The 21908-nt window shown below is 41.3% G+C and overlaps 1 protein-coding gene across 1 annotated transcript; it reads right to left on the bottom strand.

Moving 5' to 3' along the window:
* Positions 1-142: 142 nt before the first annotated feature.
* Positions 143-9299, bottom strand: LOC309478191 (vitelline membrane outer layer protein 1-like). Its single transcript, XM_082141801.1, has 5 exons — positions 5917-9299; positions 5588-5718; positions 5318-5431; positions 2647-2828; positions 143-2510 (listed from the first exon to the last, which is right to left on the bottom strand). Exons 1-4 carry the CDS (start codon positions 6172-6174, stop codon positions 2648-2650), a joined length of 684 nt encoding a protein of 227 aa, XP_081997927.1. The 5' UTR covers positions 6175-9299; the 3' UTR covers positions 143-2510; position 2647.
* Positions 9300-21908: the final 12609 nt, after the last annotated feature.

The following is a 21908-nucleotide window of genomic DNA, read 5'->3' as shown; positions in this document are numbered from 1 at the left end:
TGGGACATTGACTTGATCCAAGTCCAACCTGCAAAGCAAATAGAACATCTCTCCTAAACGTCATCAATGTAAATACAGTCAGAATATAAACGGATCCATGGTTCAAGACATTAGATCTTATCAATAGTATGACAGTCTGGTTCCCGGCAGTAACAGACAATGATGAAAAGCTAAAATAATTGTGGAGCAGGAATACTGAACTTAATTATTCCAGTAAGTGACGTGCATGTAAACAATGAGAAGATCAGGTCAAATAACGCTGAGACTACAAATATCTATAAAAGCTTAGTTCATTTAAAATGGTGTTTCTTACCCCTTTGGAAAAATATTACATTTTTGATTAGGGCTGTCACAACTACATACAGGACTACATGCTCAACTACTTCCACGTACTTATTAGGCTACATCTCGGGACGGGAGTTTCAGGTAAAAGCGTTCAGCGCACATACAAACATGAGAAGGCAGATTATGTTTTATGGCTGTCAATTTATTAAAGGGGTGGTTGATTATGATTTGACTTTTCTAACTTTAGTTAGTGTGTAATGTTGCTGTTTGAGCATAAACAACATCTGCAAAGTTACAACACTCAAAGTTCAAAGCAAAGGGAGATATTTGCTTTTAAAGAAATCACTTTTTAAGGACTACAACAAACGGCTGGTAGAGACTACACCACATTCCTCCCGGGTTAGTGACATCACCAACCCTAGAATTTACATAAACCCCGCCCCCTGAACACGATTTATAGATTATCATGACAGAATATGCTAATCAATGACTAGAAGATAACTACACATAAGCTACATAAATTCATCAACTAACCATTCAGAAATGTCCTGTTGCTTCTACATGTTGTCACTTCTTCTCGAGTCTCTCCAGTAGCCGCGTTTCCATTACCCTACAAATTGCGCAAATTGAAATTGCGAATTGAAAATGCGCCCAATGGAAACACGTCAATTTCGCAAAAACTTCCATTTATCGCAGAAAAGTTTTCCTGCTCGCATGAGGTGGTTTTTCAGGCAATTCGAAAAAGAAATATTTCGCAAAACTGCAATGGAAACAGTTTTTGCGCATTGACAGGTCACCTGACGTAGATGACGCGGTGTGTTTGGACAGAATACGAGACAGAGCTCTTTATTAAATTCATATAATACAAAAGAATTACAGGAATACTGGATTCTAAACCTCAAAGAAATGCCACAATCAAGACCTTGAAGCAGATCTGAGGGAGAAACACCCAGAAACACCTCATACATGCCGCTCACAAGTATAATAAGGGTCGTTCCTTACCATTAATGCTTGGAAAACACACATACATCTCCTTCAATTAATAATAATGGCTAGTGCAGTGGCTGGGATTAGTACATAATCCTACCAGCGTCCGTTGCCATGGTTTTTGGAATGATTTTACTTATCGCGAGAGAAAAAAATGAAGTTTTTGTTGCATAACATCGGTTAATGGAAACGCCGTCATTTCACAATAGTTTTTTTGTCGACATTTAGAAAAAAAATCGCAAACGTTTTGCGCAAATCTGTAATGGAAATGCGCCAAATGTCTGAATCCGGTTTGAACATAAAAGGCTAAACGTTTTTGAATTTGTTTTACGATTGCTTGATTAATTGTCAAAATAATCGACAGATTACCAAAATAATCATTAGTGACAGACCTATTTTTGATAGAGTTCACTGAAATAAATTAAATATGTATTGTAAAGTCTCTTCTTATGCTTTGATGCTCAACTTGCTTTAGAGAAATGAAAGTTACTGGAAATAGGCCTATTTATTCATTCTTTGATTAGTCAGATCCATATTGTATGTGGAGAAATTACATGAACAAATGAATGAGAAGCAAATACATTTAAATGATTTTAATCAGGTTAGTGAGGAAAGGAAAAATGTAATATAAGGACATATTTCTGTCCTTCAAAGATGATGCTTATTTCTAGACAGGGATGTCAGGCTCAACCATAAACATTTTTGCATTCGTGTCCTGTCATGATGAACACCTTTGTTTGAATTGAAGGTAAGGTAACAGAGTTGTTACAGTTTAATGTAGTATTCATGTATACCTGTAGCTCAAACAGTAGAGTATGCATTTCATGGATTTGACGGCCAGCAAAAGCATAAACTGAGTTGTCGATTACTTTGAATGCAATGTAAGTCACTTGTATAAAAGCATCTACCAAATGCACTAATGTAATGAAACATCTGATGTAAAGTGTTGTACTAAAGAACATGAAACGACAAGATGCTTCTTTAATGCTGGTAATTGGTGCCAGATCAGGAGTCTCCATCTAAAGCAGGAAAATGAAAACATCACTAATCTACAAGAAAGAACAAAAATTTCAACTCAAAATATATATTTTTTTTGTAAGTAGCTGTGTAATAAGTGGGATGCACATTATCCCAATTACAAAACTGTTGTACGACACAGTTCATAATAGCTCATTATAGTATGCATGGTGATCAATTATTTTGATCTTCTTGCTGTTCTTGTGGTCATCCTCTTACACCTGAAAGAAAAAACACACTCAGCTCAGCCAGCACTTCCAACAAACAAACAAACAAACAAACAAACAAACAAACAAACACACACTGTTATATGTAAAGCTGCCCTGCAGTCTGAGTTTTTGATTGTGATCACATCACCTTAATCACAGCAATACATAATCACGTCATTGAGAGCAGTGTCGTCTCCCATTCCCTGTGGCTCTTCTACCCGGGTCTTGATGCCGCAGATTCCTGTTCCCTTACAGGATGGGCTCCAGTAGCCCCAATCGCCCCAGCGTCCACCTTCACCTTGCAGTACAGAACCTTGACTGCATTTGAATCTGAAGAAGATTCAGAAAGGACAATATTGTAATTAGGGCTGTGTAGGAAACTCAGACGTGAAGACCAGGAGACTCGGTTGTATCTTCAGCAGGATTCTTTACTGAGAACACCAGCTGTCGGTAGCTGAGGTCATCAAGTCTGACTAAGGGGATTTTACATGGTATCTTATAGGCATTCAGTGCAGTCCTTAAAGGTGCTGACAGTCCTTAAAAGTGTTGACCTTACACACAGCCTCAGAGATTACCACTAAATCGAATCATCTAAAGACAATAGAGGCAACCAGGGGCGTAGCACAAGATCCCGGGCTCTATGCATAGGCAGTCCTAATGGGCCCCCATGTTCCTCAATTTGTATATATAACTCCCAATGTAGGCTATAAAATTGCTAATTATTGCTAATCTTAGATATTATAGCCTATTCATTTCAAATTAAACAGGTTTCAATTTAGGCTATTATAATGGTGTGTTGTATGCAAACAACATTGTTAGTGTACAGTTTATTTATTTAGCCTTTACCTCAGATTACATGTATAACCAAATTATCATCTAAAAGTGTATGTTCTGCTCTTTCAATGGGTTGTCTCAGTGCACTTTTAGCACTAACGATCGCGAAGATATTCAAGCGGTTTAGCACTACAGATTTCGTGTTCTAGTTTGTGCTCACCTTTCTTTGAAAAGAAGTCAGTTACCAATTGTTTCCCCTCATTTTGTTTTCTTTCCTTCTCCTGTCTTTCCTTTCTTTTTTGGTGGTCTGATTTGGCTTTCTTTGAGAAAGACATTTCTACAGCAGAAGTTTGCGCTCCTCCAGATGCTTAACTAACTAACATCAACAAAATGCGTGCAGATGGACTAAACCATTTGGCGCACTAGCAAGGGGTGGGACCAGTCAGTCAATCAACCAAGTTATAACTTTACATTTCATCTGACATTCATTGTGAAATTTAATTAGGAAATGAAAATATCCAGGTAAAATAAAATATATTCCTGACTTTTCAAGGGCCCTCTCTCCCATTGGGGCCCTGGTAATCAGTACTGGTTTTACCCCCAGTCCGACGCCCCTGGAGGCAACTACCCCCAACTGAAGATAACGGTACCCCCAAAATTGTATAAACATAACATGGTCGCAAGAACTAGGACTATGTAAACATTCACACATAGTTTGAATCTCAGTAGGAAGATCAAAGACTGACAAAACCCCTTCAATGGAAACTATATTGAATCTAATCAGTAAATTGATGCCATCATCATGCATGTTCACCTTGAATGCCCAATACAGTGTAGTTCACCTTAGTTTTTCATGTGATGTAATGTAAGACGTAGGATCAGCAGATCTTAAACAGGTTCTTAAATTTGTAATCGAGATATAAAGTCAGAATTGCGTGAAATAAAGTCCAATTCTAAGGGAAAAAAAGACGGACTTTTTTTTTTATTTATTTTACCTCAGAATAGTTTATATCTCACAATTCTGACTTTATAACACGCAATTGCGACTTTATATCATGCAATTCTGACTTTATATATCCCAATTGCGATTTTATTTCTCAGAATTGCGACTTTATATCTCACAATTCTGACTTCATATCTCGCAATTGTGAGAAAAAAAGTCCGAATTGTGAGATAAAAAGTCGCAATTATTATTATTTATTTATTCAGTGGCGGAAACAAGCTTCCATAGAGAATACGATTTTGTAAATATGTTTTCTGTCATGGGTGTGGCTATGGCAATTAAAGTTCGAGCATATTGTTTGCAAACTGCAATTGATTAATTAATTAAAAACAAAGTAGTTGATATGCTGTGTTGTTTTTGTTGTTTAGTAGCAGTAATATGCAGTTATTAGCCGTGTCCACTGTATTTTCTGTTGGATTTCATGAGACCCCCCTTGAAATGACCAGGACCCCCCCATTGCCCCCCCCCCAATCAAAATTGTCTGGAGCCGCCACTGGTTGACTGTCATTCTCCTCTACGCTGTGTGCGTTACAGTTTAAGATGAGTTAAATAGCCTAACCTTATTTAACATCATTACAGGCACCTCGCGATCATTCATTCATTCATTCATTCAACTATTTTAAAAGACTGGAATAAAGCACCAGCGCACACAAGCAATCCTTTTTATTAGTCAAATTCATTTAAAAATGTAAACTCAATAGGTATGAAATATCAGTAAGAGAAAAACACTGTTAATGAGAAGACGAGCATTGGATTGCTGCAGGAATATATTATTCAGAATGCACAGTCTGAAAGAAAACAATTCTGTATAATTAATACAGAGATCATTATTCATTGTTTTAATCAATTGTCAGCCATAAAACATAGTGATAATCTGCATTCTCATGTATGTCGGTGCGCTGAACGCTCTTACCGGAAACTCCCATTTAAAGCAGGAAAAACATCACATTCAATTGTTTTTTTTCCCCCCCTCTTTGACATAATATTGCGTCGAGGGTTAAACAGCAAAAAAACAATCCGACTTTTACCACCACGCGCTCACCTGATGTTGTTCACAGACGTATCATCTTCAATTCCTTGGGAAGATTCGACTTTCAGCTGGAAAGCTGTCAAGTATCCAGAAGAACACCATTTGATATCTGTCCAGTAACCCCAGCTGTGGAAAAACAGTTTTATTGATCAAATCTATAATTTTTTAGAAAATCATTTGTCTAGCTTACGAAGAAGCTTCTCCTAACCCTTAATGTGAGAATTCCTAATAACCCCAAACTGCCTATAATTAGTTTTACTGCTCTGAATCTGAGCCCATTACCTTCCTATATTTGACTGAATGGAGGAATAGTACTCATATGGGCGCTGTGAGCTTGTTCGACTGATACAGTGAAGACGAATCCCATTGAGCGCTGTGTTATCATCCCAGTAACCATCCGAATATGGTTCCACCTTAAAAAAATGACCAAAAAACAAAACAAAATGACAATCTTCTATTTGAAAGAAAGCCACAGGCAACTTTTTAGAGTTAACTCTAGTAGGCCAACTCATATTAACAGTATTAAGCAGAATAAGCAGGTGTAGTTCCCAGCTATCAACGCTCAGTCACCAGTTCAACCCCAAAGAAACCCCCATATTACTGCAACTTACCCTCAGACTAAACCCTGCGGCGTACGTTCCAGATGGACACATCTCTGTAGACATCCACCACCCCCACGCCATTCCATTCGACACGCTCACAGTCTGGAGGCACATTTCACTTTTGTCATCTGGAGCGCAGTTCACCACGAATGGTGTCCTGGGATATCGCTTGATGCTCCTCTCAGAACGTCTTCCAGTGGACTGAACGCTCACATGCTGCCCAATAATGGCTAGCAGTGAAAATGCAATGGAAAAGAAGTGATGCATTGCTACAGCACTGATCTGAAAATACTGATGAAATTAATTCTGATGGTTTCTGCAACAAAAACTGACCTCAGGTTTCTGAGCATTGAGCCGTTATTGAGAAAAACAAAACATTTATATGTTTTTTCAATATTCCAGGCCAGCCAATCAGCAGCAAGGGATACTGAGCATAATGCACGTCAATGACCTATGTACACACAGTATGTTTAGCTGTATGTTTAACCATTAATTTCTTATCAAGTGTTTTATGTGGCAAAATGCCTATATAATGCTTGATTTGGTCATTTTAAAGAGTTGAGAAATATTAAGCACAACACAGAGAATATTAGACCAACGTTAAAAATGCCACCAACATCTTTCCTGTAGTAAATATCACGTTTGCAAAGTAGCAATTGTTAAAGGAAAAGGTCAGCTAAAAATGATCTCTCACATCATTCACTCACCCCCGTTTCTCCCCAAGGTTCTCGCACAAGAGGAATTTGCGTGTCATAAATGGGATTTTCACACAACTTGACTTCTGAAGTCATATGATAATTTGCATGAAGAAATAAATAGGCATAGCACATTCTCGTGTAGCAAAAGCATCATTGTTTATCCAGAAATTTACTGTGGAATTAGTGCATGCTGGCTAATTTTCTTACTGTAAATCAACAGCATAGTGATGCTGACGTCACAGTTGTGTTTTATTGTGAATTCACATGATAAAGTTGTCTTTAACCATAGTGCCACAGAAGTTATATTCTTCACCACTGTAATTGTTTTGTTCCATTTGCGTGGGATCTTGGACTTTGTATTCATATTCAAATTTCTGATTTAGTCAAGTCCAATGTGTGAGAAATGAAAATATTTGTTTAAATAATGACAAGCTAGAATATAAAATGACCTAATTGGCTGATTTTAAGTTAAAATATATGATGATTAGCCTACATTTTTATGTTATTTTAGGATGAAGATTTACTGATTTCTTATACTGGATCTTTCACAGTAGTGAAGCAACTGCTGAGAATCTGCAACACAAGACTTTTTTCTTAAAAGCATAATCGTCACGTAATGATGCACAGACTTCAATACATCAACACTACAAAACACAACAATGGTGACACTCAGCAAATAATAATGATAATTAAAAACAACTCAAATATAACAAAATAAACCAACAACACAAACTGCTAAAAGTGAAGCAAGAATAAGTTCAGCAGTGCACATGAAACCAAACTGTAAAAACTCTAGGCTACAGCATAACCTATTCATGCTGCATTGCATGCTGGGTAGGCCTACATTCACAGTACAAATGCACTGTAGAAATACAATATGATATTGTTTGTTTACAGTCATTTAAATTGCCTGTAAAGTACTGTAGATTTTACTATACATTTCTGTACAATAAAGTGCAGTTAAATCCTACTGTGAAATTACTGTGGAAGTAGTGCAATTAATAACCTGGAATATACTGTAATTTCACATTCAGATTTTTCAGTTACAGAGACATTAGACGTTAGAATCTGTTGCTGTTGTTGCTCTCAAAATTGTCTTGATTTGGTGCCCTGGATATTGATATTTTATGTATTCTTTTATTTAATTTTTTTTATAAATCCACAAAACCTTTTGGTGTTGCCACCCCTCATAGTCCCCATGTCCTCATTTATAGTCTTATAAATTATTTTCTAGATCAACCCCTGCATAAACACACTTTAGACAAACACTGATCAGATTTCCAGTAAAAGCATGTGCCCTTTGAAACAGCTTTGCTTGATAGTTTTACTTTTTTTATCCTTGTTTTGCGGTGAGTACTTTGATCTTAACTTTAACCTTGTTATTTATTATCCTCGGGTTAGGTAAAGTATGTCTAGTCTGGCCTAAATAAGCATTTAAAAAAACTTACAATTAAGGTAAGGTAAGGTAAGGTAAGGTAAGTTAAGGTAAAAATGTATTATCCCACATGAGGAAATTTGTCTTGGGCCATCACCCATGCTGCAGTCAGTACACGATTAATACACAGTAATCAACAAACCAGACAATAGTAGAACGGAGAGAAAACAATTAAAATTTTTACAATTACAGCTACATACCGCCATTATTTATGGTGGTATTCAAAGGGCACAATTCTGTCAGAAGACTTCTCTGTGGTATGTTCTTGCTCAAAGTCACCTTTATTTATATAGCACTTTTTATAATACAGATGGTTTCAAAGCAGCTTTACAGTGATAACAGGAAAATAATGCAACAAAGTTTGTTTCCAGAAGAAAATAGCGTCACAGTCCAGCTTAAGTAAGTTCAGTGATGTTTCATTTTTGTTGTAAAAAAGTTATTAAAGCTGTAGTCCGTAGTTTTTCCTCTTTGTCGCCATCTCCGTTTGAAATCTGCAATTGCAGTTATTTGCGGAATTATCAACTTCACATGGGTTGTGCCTCGGCACGCACAGCGTGGATGAATCCAATGTTTTGAGGAGAATGTGTGTCTCTCCGTCACCGCGCCGGTGTGGATACTGTCATTCGCAATCACAGATTCTACTTTTTGGAAGTATGACCAACATGAGAATTTTCATCGGAAAATGTCGTCTGATCAAGTAAGTTCTGTCAGGTCCATTAAGTCAAGAACATACATGACAATAAAAATTATTTAGGAAATTTTTATTGAATAAATTGCCTACTTCTTCAGGTATAGTACCTAGCTAAATAGAATGGAGAAAAAAAACCTTGGAAAAACCCAGGCTCAGTCGCTCAGTTCTCCTCTGGCCAATGAACGAACAGTGTGTGATTATGATTCAGGCAGCATTACAGGTCAGAAGTCAGATTGGATCAGAACATTAAGAACATTATCCAGTTCCATCTGGTTGAAGATCATCACGCTGGTATGGAGACGAGTTTGTTAAGGATCAGTGCTGATGGCTGTCGTGTCGATGAGGCCTTCACAGGGGAGAGTCTAGTTGACACAATCTCTGCTGGCACTTCAGGGATGCGTTGTGGTCGTGTCTAGATGCAGGTCCTCCATCTAATCTGGATACGGCCCGGATCCGGCTGACTACATCATGGTTGTGGTCGTGTCTAGGTGCAGGTCCTCCATCTGATCTGGATGCGGCACGGATCCGGCTGACTACATCATGCGTTGTGGTCGTGTCTAGATGCAGGTCCTCCATCTGATCTGGATACGGCCCGGATCCGGCTGACTACATCATGCGTTGTGGTCGTGTCTAGGCGCAGGTCCCCCATCTGATCTGGATGCGGCCCGGATCCGGCTGACTACATCATGCGTTGTGGTCGTGTCTAGGCGCAGGTCCCCCATCTGATCTGGATACGGCCCGGATCCGGCTGACTACATCATGCGTTGTGGTCGTGTCTAGGCAGGTCCTTCATCTGATCTGGATGCGGCCCGGATCCGGCTGACTACATCATGCGTTGTGGTCGTGTCTAGGCGCAGGTCCCCCATCTGATCCTGATGCGGCCCGGATCCGGCTGACTACATCATGCGTTGTGGTCGTGTCTAGGCGCAGGTCCCCCATCTGATCTGGATACAGCCCGGATCCGGCTGACTACATCATGGTTGTGGTCGTGTCTAGGTGCAGGTCCTTCATCTGATCTGGATGCGGCACGGATCCGGCTGACTACATCATGCGTTGTGGTCGTGTCTAGATGCAGGTCCTCCATCTGATCTGGATACGGCCCGGATCCGGCTGACTACATCATGGTTGTGGTCGTGTCTAGGTGCAGGTCCTTCATCTGATCTGGATGCGGCACGGATCCGGCTGACTACATCATGCGTTGTGGTCGTGTCTAGATGCAGGTCCTCCATCTGATCTGGATACGGCCCGGATCCGGCTGACTACATCATGCGTTGTGGTCGTGTCTAGGTGCAGGTCCTCCATCTGATCTGGATACGGCCCGGATCCGGCTGACTACATCATGCGTTGTGGTCGTGTCTAGGCGCAGGTCCCCCATCTGATCTGGATGCGGCCTGGATCCGGCTGACTACATCATGCGTTGTGGTCGTGTCTAGGCGCAGGTCCCCCATCTGATCTGGATACGGCCCGGATCCGGCTGACTACATCATGCGTTGTGGTCGTGTCTAGGCGCAGGTCCCCCATCTGATCTGGATACGGCCCGGATCCCGCTGACTACATCATGCGTTGTGGTCGTGTCTAGGTGCAGGTCCTTCATCTGATCTGGATACGGCCTGGATCCAGCTGACTACATCATGCGTTGTGGTCGTGTCTAGGTGCAGGTCCTCCATCTGATCTGGATCCGGCCCGGATCCAGCTGACTACATCATGATTGACCAAAAAGGAAACACATTCCTCAATCATAGGACCTTATAAAGTCAAACGGAATAGCCCAAGAAAGCCATTGCTTCCTCTATCCACATGCTTGCCTACTTCTTCAGGTATAGTACCTAGCTAAATACTCATCTATAAAGATGATTAGGAGAAATATAACCACTAAGGTAACAGAGTTAAAGCTGTTACATTACATTAAATGTCCCCAACTAAGCAAGCCAAGAGCCAATGGCGACAAAGGTGAAAAAGGCGACAATGGAGAGGAACTAAAACTCCATCAGTGACAGAATGGAGAAAAAAAACCCTTGGGAGAAACCCGGCTCAGTCGCTCAGTTCTCCTCTGGCCAACGAACCAACAGTGTGCGATTATGATTCAGGCAGCATTACAGGTCAGAAGTCAGATTGGATCAGAACATTTAGAACATTATCCAGTTCCATCTGGTTGAAGGGATGGCACTTCAGGGATGCATTGTGGTCGTGTCTAGGCGCAGGTCCTCCATCTGATCTGGATACGGCCCGGATCCGGCTGACTACATCATGCGTTGTGGTTTTAAGGTCAAAGCCTTAAAACACTAAAAATCAAAGCCTCAGTAGGCAGTTTTTGTAATCAATTAGATTTCTTTTAAATGTTTACTTTTATTTTTATGTTCTGTCCTCACTAGACGTGTCACTTCTCTATCCAGCTTGACAGACAGTGAACAGGCAAGATGTTGGTTCATGGCTTTTTACTCTTCCAATTAGCTTCCATGAATCTTTTCTCGTTTAACTTTAACATGGTAAAACTGTAAACAGACATAGAAAATACAGCAATTAGAATTGTACATATTCAAAGTGCATAGCTGACTGAACAGTATTTACTGCCTAAATAAAGCATTCAAATGAAACATTAAATCAACACATTAAGCGTTAAATGTTACATTGGCATGTGCATTTGTTAATTATATTCCTTGTTCAAAGCAGCTTCATGGAAAATTCATTTCTGAAATAAAATTAAGACCAATCTGTTATCATGGAAATACTGTAGCTTCATGGAAGCTTTCTAAACTGTTTTAATTATTCTTATTTCTTTTTATTCTTATTTTAATTTCTTCTATGTAAAGCACTTTGAACGGCCATTGTGTATGAAATGTGCTATATAAATAAACCTTGCCTTGTTTTAGGTAATGGCTTGTAATCATGGAATCAAAATTAGCCTAATAATCATAACAAAAGACAGCTAGCATACAGCGCTCTAACTAATGCTCACGCTTTGCACCCACGACTTCACCACACGAGCCGCTCTTCAGCCATGACACTTCATCTCAAAACAAATTATAAAGTTTTAAACAGTACGGAAGTTACCATACACAATCCGCGCCACAAGAGGGCACTTAAAGGTCAACATATAATCAGGTCAACCTTTCTTTACAATGACCATACTGAACCATTACATTTTATAAAAAAAAAAAAATTAAATGCAAAATAAAACTTCATTAAAGTATAAAATACAATAATCACGCTTTGAATCAAAGGTGTAGTCAGCTGTAGGCTTTGAGGGTTTAATGACATATCAGTATCCAAAGAGGCAATCAACTCTTCTGTCTTTTACCGCAGAAGTTAGGCTCTAATCTTCTTGATTAACGCAAGTTCCAAGTTTACAAAATCCTTCTCAAGGCTGAATGGAACTCAATACCTGAGGAGGTTAAACAGCTCACCACTTACAAGGCCTTTACAATTTTTTTTTTAAACATGTATATCTGCCAACATTAAAAGCCGAGCCTGTTGCGCTTTATTGTATATTTGGACACTGTCGCCTTTTTGTCGCCTTTTTGAACATGTGTTTTTTGTGTGTTTAAATATTGTAACAGGTATTGCATGCCTTAAGTTATTTTTTAGTGTCATTTATATTGTAGTTATTGATTTGCCATAGACTTGTAAATGTATTTTCATGTTTGTATTTTAATGCTTTTTTACATCTTGGCCAGGGGACTACAGATGAAAAATAGCCTTTTGGCTAATTCTGGCTTTTTTTGACCATGTTTGTTCATGTGTTTTATAAAATTGCACTGTCCCCTCTTAAATAAACCAATAAAACAAAACAAAACAAGGCCTCGCAGGTGCAAGCTGGATGCTTCTTAGTTTAGTGTGACGGTTGACAATATTACACTTTATTTAATGTAGCCTAGTGTTATGAGGCGCCACGTAGGATTTAAATCAAACTTCGCTTATCAATACATACATAACACACGTGCATATACACCTATAAATTACTCGCATATACAGTACATGTATACTATTGGATGTTCAAAATACATATATGAAATACACGTGCACACTAATATGAAATCCATACCAATACATATTATGTTAGTAATGAATGCATATACACTTGTGAATAACTTGCATATACTGTACATATAAACTTGACGCACGCATACACCTATAAATACTCGCATATACATATAAACTTCCATGCATATACACCTATAAACACTCGCACATACATATACACTCGCTGCACGCAGACACACCTATAAACACTCGCACATACATATAAACTTCCATGCATATACACCTATAAACACTCGCACATACACATAAACTCGATGCGCGCATACACATCCATAAAACACACGCGCATACATACAAAATAAAACGAGAGTTACGTATGTAACTGCGGTTCTATGAGTTCTGGATGATCGCCAGAGGCAGTGCTTCACACTGGATACTATCTCTCGTTGCAAATGCATAGGTCGAGTCTAATACAAACAATGTCCCTCGTGACCAGGATGACTCGGGGTGCTCCCCTATTTAACCCTCTGAGGTCTGAGGGGTTTTTGGGGTCCTTGAGATGTTCTGACATGCCCTGACATTTGTGCTTTTTTCAGTTGCTTATAAACATATTAATGGCAAAGGTATAATTACACTCTATTTAGCACAAACAGGGCTACCATAATATGTGAGCAACATGCATGTACATGTTTGTATTTTTGAGAGAATAATGTTTATGCATGGTTATTGAAAAAACTAAAAACTAAAGTTTCTGAAATAAGGCCACAAAACACATACTAAATACGTGTCAATAAGACTTTTGACTAATTGATGTCTTTGCCTAGAGTTTTTTCTTCAAAATGATGTGAAAATCATCCTGCCCTTATCATTCACATAACACAATACATTGATTTAAATCTTGTAAAACACTTTTTGTTTGTAAAGGCAATATGCGCAAGGGGCGTCAACCATTCAACAGCATCATGCATATGTAGTGGTTCACACCTTAGGAGACAATGGGGCCCGCATACTTAATGAGCCATTCATTCAGGTGTGTCACCTATAGCCACAAGAAAGAATGCAAGAGCAATATATATACAGTATATATATATATATATATATATATATATATTCTACCAAATTGGTTCACAGTTGGAAGCATGTCAAATTTTTTTTTTTTTTTACAAATTTTGCTTGCAAATTGTATAATATCCAAGGAAAACATGTCTATTAATTGTGCAGTTAATTCTCATACTGTATTTTCAGTTTTGGAATATGTATCCTCTCCCCAAATTTGTCAATAATAAAACACAATAAAAATTATTTAAAGAAAATGCTTATATTTACCTTTTAAAATTTGTTTACATCTACCTTGTAAATATATATTTTTTTATTAAAAAGGTTACAATTACAACAACAATTGAAGTGTAATCTTTCTTTGTAAAAACTAAAGTATACATTTTATCATACATATTTCAAACTTCGAATATAGCCTACATTGACAAAACATACTATATTTAACATATTAGCAAAAATTGGCAAACAAAAGCTTATTTGAGGTGGCAGATATTTTACAGTAAAAATGTGTAATCTATTCAAAACTAATCAACGAAATGTTGTCTTTCATATGTCTGTAACATAGGTCTTTCGTTTTTATTATAAGGAATATAAATGTTAATTTGCAGTTTAATACGTTGCTTATACAAATACATTTTATTTCAACATATTTCAATCGATTTTACTCAGTATAGCAAAATAGTTTGCTAAAAGCAGATAATTTATTCACACACAGAAACGCAATTCAAATTTAAACCGTCTTTTTGCGAGTTGTGGTAAACAGCGCATCTCATGCCGTTCATTCATTCACACAGAAACGCGATTTACTTGAGAATGAAAAAAAAAACTTACTACATTATTCCATCCGTTGCTCCTCGAAATACCAGCACTTCTGAGGTAAGTTTTCCATTATTATTATTCCTCACAGCGCTGCGAGACAGTGTAGACAACTACACTTATCTGAATAAACTTGATGTGTTTTCTCGAGCTGATATGTGGGCGTTCACAGTTTGTATGGGATCGTCTCAGTCATTTGCGTTTGAATAGCGCGCGCTCTCCGTGGGCGGGGCCGATTATAACGTAATGAGATGAGATGAGCTCGACTGGAATCGCTCTCTTTTAATACAGATTTCACAAGATGAGAATATTTGTTTTTTATATAAATTACTTCATTTAAAAGAAGAGAATTCAAGCTTCATGCCTGTGTGTCTGTATGCCTGTTTGACTGAGTATTCGCTCAGTTATTGTTCATTTTCGGACGCGTTTCAGAATGGACTACACTGGCAGAGAGAAGGCAGAACTCGCTTCGTGTTTATTTTTCTTTATTTGGCAAAAAGCACAACACTTTGTTTTTATTGTGAGTATACACAAAAATAATACACATTTAACAGAATCGATTGATGTATGAAACTCCTATGGAAAATCAAAGTCAACAGAGTATTTATGAGTTTCTTTTACATTGATAAAAAAAAAGCGAGCTGGTATCGCCGGCGATACCGTAGACCTCAGGGGGTTAACCCCGTGACTTCCTGCAGACTGTCCCTACGGAATCTTCTCGCCTGACTCCGAGTGACAGAAAGCTCTGGCGGTCATCCAGAACTCATAGAACCGCAGTTACATACGTAACTCTCGTTCTATTTCGTTCTTCCTGACCGCCAGAGGCAGTGCTTCACACTGGATGACTTATAACAACAAGGTCACGAGGAGGTCCTACTCACACTTAAGAGGAAGTTGATGGTCCCCACAGGACAGCTGTTCCAATATTACCGGAAGCAGCCACATTGACCCTGTAGTATCTGGCAAAGGTATTTGTTGATGACCACGTAGCTGCTGCATAGATGTCACTTAGAAGGACCCCTTTTAATGCAGCCCAAGACGTTGATATGCCTCTTGTCGAATGGCATCTCACCCCCAAAGCCACTGGATATTTATTAGATGTGTAAGCGTGGGTGATAACCTCCACTACCCAGTGCGACAATCTCTGCTTTGAGAGGGGCTGACCTCTTTTTGGGCCTCCGTAACAGAGAAAAAGTTGGTCTGATTGTCGAAAAACTTCTGTGGCCCTCAGATAGCCTCGAAGAGCTCTTACTGGGCACAGCAGTGTGCTTCCACTTCCTTTCAGCGTGTTTGACATCGGAGGATTAAACACTGCCAGCTCAATAGCCTGGTTTCTAAAAAGGGCAGAAAGCCGCTTGGGGAGAAATGCTGGGTTGGGCCATAATGTCACAACTGAGCCATCTGCGTTCCAACGCATACAGGATGTGTTAACTGATAACGCGTGGAGTTCACTCACCCGCTTAGTCGAAGCATTGGCCAAGAGAAACGCTGCCTTCAATGAGATCCACTAGCAGCAGCCTGTGCTGCTCTTGAAGAACCCTGTGAACAGTCACCCCGATCATCGGTACCGGGGGAAAGGCATAGAGTAACTGATCTGGCCAAGCATGGGCTAGAGCATCCTGCCCCAGCGGACTGGATTCCTCTGCTAGTGAGAACCAGAGACGGCAGTGGGTCATTGTCGCCGAGGCAAATAGGTCCACTTCTGCCCTGCCAAACCGCTGCCATATCATCTCTACCACTTCTGGGTTGAGCCTCCACTCCGTCAATGGAATTCTGTGGCGCGACAAGAAATCTGGAACCACGTTTGATACCCCTGGAATATGCATTGCTCTGATGCTTGCAAAGCGAGGGAAGGCCCAAGTCAGCAGTTCCTGCGATACTTGAAGGGATTGGCTGGACCTTGTGCCCCCTTGATGGTTGATGTGATAAACCACCGATCTGTTGTCCGACCTGACGAGAATATGCCTGCCCTTCAAAAATGGAGCGAGGTGCTTCAGAGCTCGCAGAACTGCACGAAGTTCCAGGGTATTTATATTCTCGCCCTTTTCCCGAGGACCCCATTGTCCTGTGACTGCTCTGTGTTGCCAGACTGCCCCCCAGCCAGTAAGGGAAGCATCGGTCTGGACTATCTCCCTTCGAGAGGGAATCATGCCCAGAACAACCCCCTTGGTCAGATACAATCTGCTCCTCCAAGACTTCAGGGCCAGAAGGCATCGCTGTGTTACCTTGATCAACCTGTTCTTTTGCCAACTGGGGTTCAAGTGGAGACTGTTCACCCATCTTTGAAAGGGGCGTAGTGAAAGGAGGCCCAATGGTATGACTGCCGCTGCTGCCGCCAACATACCTGTGAGCCTGAGGAAGCACCTAAATGGAAGTCTGGCCTGCCTCCGAAACCATTGAAGGAGGAGTAGTATATTGTCCACTCGTTGTTCTGATGGAGTGGCTTTCATTGACCGTGAGTCCAGCGTGAGACCTTGGATTCCCACAGACTGACTTGGAATTAATCGGCTCTTGCTGAAATTCACAGAAAGGCCCAGTCGAGTAATATGTGTGAGCAGCTGTGTGATTTCCAACACTGCCTGCTCCTGAGAGTGGGTGCAAAGGAGCCAGTCGTCCAAGTATGGAAGCACCTGTAGCCCTGTGGCTTGGATTGGAGCCAGTGCTGCCGCCATGCACCTGGTGAAGACTCGTGGCGATAGAGGAAGGCCGAATGGGAGGACACGGAATTGATAGACCTGGTCCTGGAATGCAAATCGGAGGAACGGCCTGTGTTGAGGAGCAATTGGAATATGGAAGTAAGCATCCTGTAGGTCTACCGTAGTAAACCAGTGCTGCTGCTTGACCGCCTGAAGAACATCGGTTATGAGCAACATACGAAATGGTAAGATCTTCAGGAACTTGTTGAGGCCGCGAAGGTCGAGTATGGGCCTTACACCGCCATCTTTCTTTGGAATGAGGAAGTAAATGGAGAAGAACCCACCTAGCCGTTCTGACCAATCTACTGGTTCGATGGCACCTTTCTCCAGGAGTTGTGCTATTTCTTGTTTTAAGGCAAGTGAACTGTTGGGGTCTGAGACTACGGTCATCCTGACCCCTTTGAAAGCGGGCGACCGCCGTCGGAACTGCAGCTTGTACCCCTGGGTTAGTGTTGCTATAACCCATGGGTCGGAAGTTGTTGTTTCCCAGTAACTGAGCTGCTGATAAGAAAACTGTCCGACGGCCGGCCGCAGACCTTCAGGACCTACGTCCATGGCCTCTAGCATCCCTGGTGGGCCGTTGGCCAGGTGCTCTGCCCCTAGGGGCCTGAAATACTTGCTGACCCCGAGCCCGGGGCCGCTGAGCAGAATTTTCTACACGCGGTGATCTCGGAGGCTGGCCCTTGTGAACAGCACCTGGGCGTGTTGACAACGTAGAGCGTGGCAGTTCATTCCCCCTAGAAGGCTGTCGGTAATTTAAGTGAGCCTGTGGAACTCTCCTCAGGTCAGCAAACTGCTGCCTGGTCTGATTCACCTGGACACTACGCTCCAGTGTTTCCTGTGCAGCTGGCCCAAAGAGTTGCCCTGGAACTACTGGAAGGTCCCTTAGTGTTCTCCTACATGCCTAAGACAGAGGTGATTGTGCAAGCCAGACTTGGCGGCGTGCTTGTGTGAGCGTTGACATAAGCCTTCCCAGCTCTCTTGTCATGAATGCTATTGCCAGAAGGAAGGCATCACTTAAGTTTTGGTTAAAAGGATCACTCCCTGATGATTGAAGGGACTGAGACAGGGCCAACATGAGATGGGAGAGAGAATTGCCAATGCGACCCATTCGTGCTGCAGTGTTATATGCCTGGATAAGATGATCCTCTGTAATCCTGCATTGAGGCCGGGGGCAACGAACATTAGGCCACAATACCTCCTCTGGGGAAAGAACAAACGAGGCAATAAATGGATCAACCTTAGGCATCTGACCCAAGCCATAAGTGTCTGCATCCTGCATCGCAGCCAATGCCCTGCTTGCACTAGTGGGGTGCGTAAGAGACCTAAGGTTAGCCCAGCATCTTTGCAACTCCTCGATATAATCCTTTGATGGTGGAATTGTAAGAGGAGAGGGTTGCGCTGAACCTCTGAAAAAAGCACTAGAAGAGGTTGCCACCGCAGGGGCTGTGTCAAGACCCAAGCGAGCCAATGCAGCCTGAAGAGCTTGCTTCACCAGCTCTTGCTCTGACTGTGGACCTTCTGCAGATCCATGACCAGCTTCCTGGGAGCCATCATGGGAGAATTGGGATTGATGATCAGATATAACCTCCACTTCTCAATCATCATCATCATAGAACTGGCTCTGAGATGCCGCCATTGAAAGGACATCCTCCTCCCCAATGGGCGACTCCATAGCAGGGCTTTCGACTGAGGATATAGTCTCTCGCCCGGTTGCAACTTCATAAGCGAAGACTTAATCTGAGCAAACTCAGCCGTCAGCACATCCACCTTCTTCCCTAAAGGGTCTTCCTTGGGTCTTTTACCAGCGGAAGCACTGGTTGATTCAGTATTTTTACGCTTACTTGTTGTTTTACGTGGTGGAGGTGGTGGTAGCGACTCTCCCAAGACATGACGCTACAGTTCATGCAGGTGTCTTCTGTGAGGCCCTGTTTAAGGTGTTCTAGGCCTAAACAGGAAGGGCAGCAGTCATGCCCATCATCCGCCTGGAGAACAGCCATGCACAATGTGCAAGTATGAGGTAACTTTTCCATTCTGGTTTCGGAAGATATTTGGTAGGTCGAGCGGAATCACTCTGACTGTCACTGTCCTAAGCAAGCCTTGCCAGAAAACTTAATAGAGAGAAATCATTTCTATTCAATATATTATACACACACCATTATTGAAGTGTACATGTAAATATACTATAACAAATCCTGTACTATAATTAATGCGTGTATATTTTTATATATATATATATATATATATATATATATATATATATACATACACGGGGCACAAGCTTAATTTTTATTTATTTTTTTTACAACATTGCTAGCTCATTCAATAACACAGTAGATGAGTATTGTACCTATTGTAGCCTAGATACCAATCGCTATACAGAGCGCACACACTCCAAGCGTGGTCTTAACTAATTTAACTTACAGCTGCAAGTTATTATGGCCCTTTCAACGAGCGAAAACACTCTGTCTAGCGACCAACACAATGCCAGGAAAACGAGAACGAACCCCAGCATAAATGTAAACAAACTCACCAACAGTGTTGCTTTATTTCGTTATCAATGGAATCCCACTGAATCCGTTGCAGCCTGTGGAGGACGCGCAGTCGCGAGACACCAACAAATGCTTTCTGTTGCGAAGCTGTGAAGAACGGTGTCATGTATTATGTGTACATGTTGTAGTGTAATTAGGTGAACAATGTGAGGCGCCATTGCGTCACCATCTGTGTTGGATAGACACACACAAGTAAAGCCTGGTTCACACGGGACGATTTTAAAATTGTCGGCCGATTTTCCAAACCTGAGAGACCCCACACAGGGGGATAAAAAATCACGGGTCTAACAGTTTTGGTCGTACAGTGTGTGGTGCACAGCCACACGGCAAAATCAACACATCACACACGAACCGATTTGACTCCCGAGCATTCTCAGGTCAGACGGGAAATCTCGCAAAATACCTCGAGATCAAACGTGACTTCAGAGTAAACAATCATGGCGGACGAAGAGGATGCAGTGGCAATAGTTTGTAGTTTGTTTTTAACCGGAAAAAAACGTTATCAGAAGAAAAGGCGATGATCTCCGACGTCCACCGGACTTTCTGGTGCGCGATGCCGCCGACTGTTTTGATTATGTTTCCCGGTGCTTCCTCGCCGCCTCGTCACCTCGCTTTCTGATTGGCTACACTCCACAGTCCACAGGCTGCGTGCTCGGGGGACACCACACACGAGGAGAAATCGGGCCAAATAAATCCAACATGTTGGATATCCCCGATTTGAGATCGGAGCGGTCCCGACGTCCTTCCGAGCAGACGAGAGCAGTCTTAACACACCACACACGGCAGGAATATCTGATCAGATTATTTTACGATAATCGGAGCATCCTTAAGATTGTCGGAAGGAGTGAATCGGGGCTAAAATCGGCCTAATTATCCTGCCGTGTGAACCAGGCTTAAAGAGAGTTCAGTTCAACCACATGCGGTTTCCTGTCTTCAATACATTACATAGTGTCAGAAGTGGTTAAAGTTATAAATTATGGATCAGCTGAAGCCCCCGGGAGCTCTGTGCTTGGAAAGAAACCTAGCCGAAAACTGGAGAGGTTGGATCCAGCGATTTGAACTGTATCTTATCGCGAGTGGAATCTCAGAGAAGTCGGAAAAAATAAAGTGTGCCACTTTTCTGCACGTCGCAGGAGACGATGCAATCAAGGTATTCAACACGTTTACATTTGATGATGATGTTGACGACTTCGAGACATTAAAAGAGCTGTTTTCCAAATACTGCGAACCACGAAAAAACCTGACATACCTGAGACATTTGTTCTTTATTAGAGCACAAGGCCAAACAGAGTCGATTGATGCTTATGTGACAGACTTAAAGAATAAAGCGAAGGATTGTGAGTTTGGAGAACTTACCGAGTCACTGATAAGGGACCGAATTGTTTGTGGTATTACAAATGACCAGATCAGAGACAGGTTGTTAAGGGAACCCGATTTAACCCTACGTAGGTTAGTGGATATTTGCTGTGCCAGTGAAGTGAGTCAAAACCAATTAAAATCACTGCAAGAAGAAATTGAAATCCCAGTGCACAAAATTCACAAACAGAAGAATGTGAAAAAGGAAAAAGAATTTATTCAGCCAAAGAAGTCACTAGGAGAATGCACAAGATGTGGATACAAACACGAACCCAAAAAATGCCCTGCATACGGACAGATATGCAAAGCCTGCCACAAAAAGAATCATTATGCAAAGAAGTGCATGACTCGCGCACAAACAGAGAAACAATGAAGAATTCATGGAATCGATCAAGACGATGAAATGTTTCTTGGAACCACTGAGATGGAGACTGAACTGTATCAAATCAGTGATGAAGTGAAAAAGAAAGAACTGCAAAATGGAGTACAACAGTGGACTGAAACCCTCAAGGTAAACAACCAGAAGCTGATTGTAAAGTTAGATACAGGTGCAGACTGTAATGTCATATCATTTCCTCATTACTTCAGATCATTTCCTCATTACTTTCAGTCTACAACTCTCTACCCCTGCACCACCACCCCCACCACCAGTCACTTTCAGACGAAACCTGCGCTCACTTTCCCCCTCCCATCTTTCCTCTGCCGTATCATCCTCTCTTC

This window comes from Leuciscus leuciscus (genome assembly GCF_965113295.1).
Source record: "Leuciscus leuciscus genome assembly, chromosome: 16".
Classification (NCBI taxonomy): domain Eukaryota; kingdom Metazoa; phylum Chordata; class Actinopteri; order Cypriniformes; family Leuciscidae; genus Leuciscus; species Leuciscus leuciscus.
Note: the sequence above shows the minus strand (reverse complement) of the source record. Positions and strands in the feature narration are given on the sequence as shown.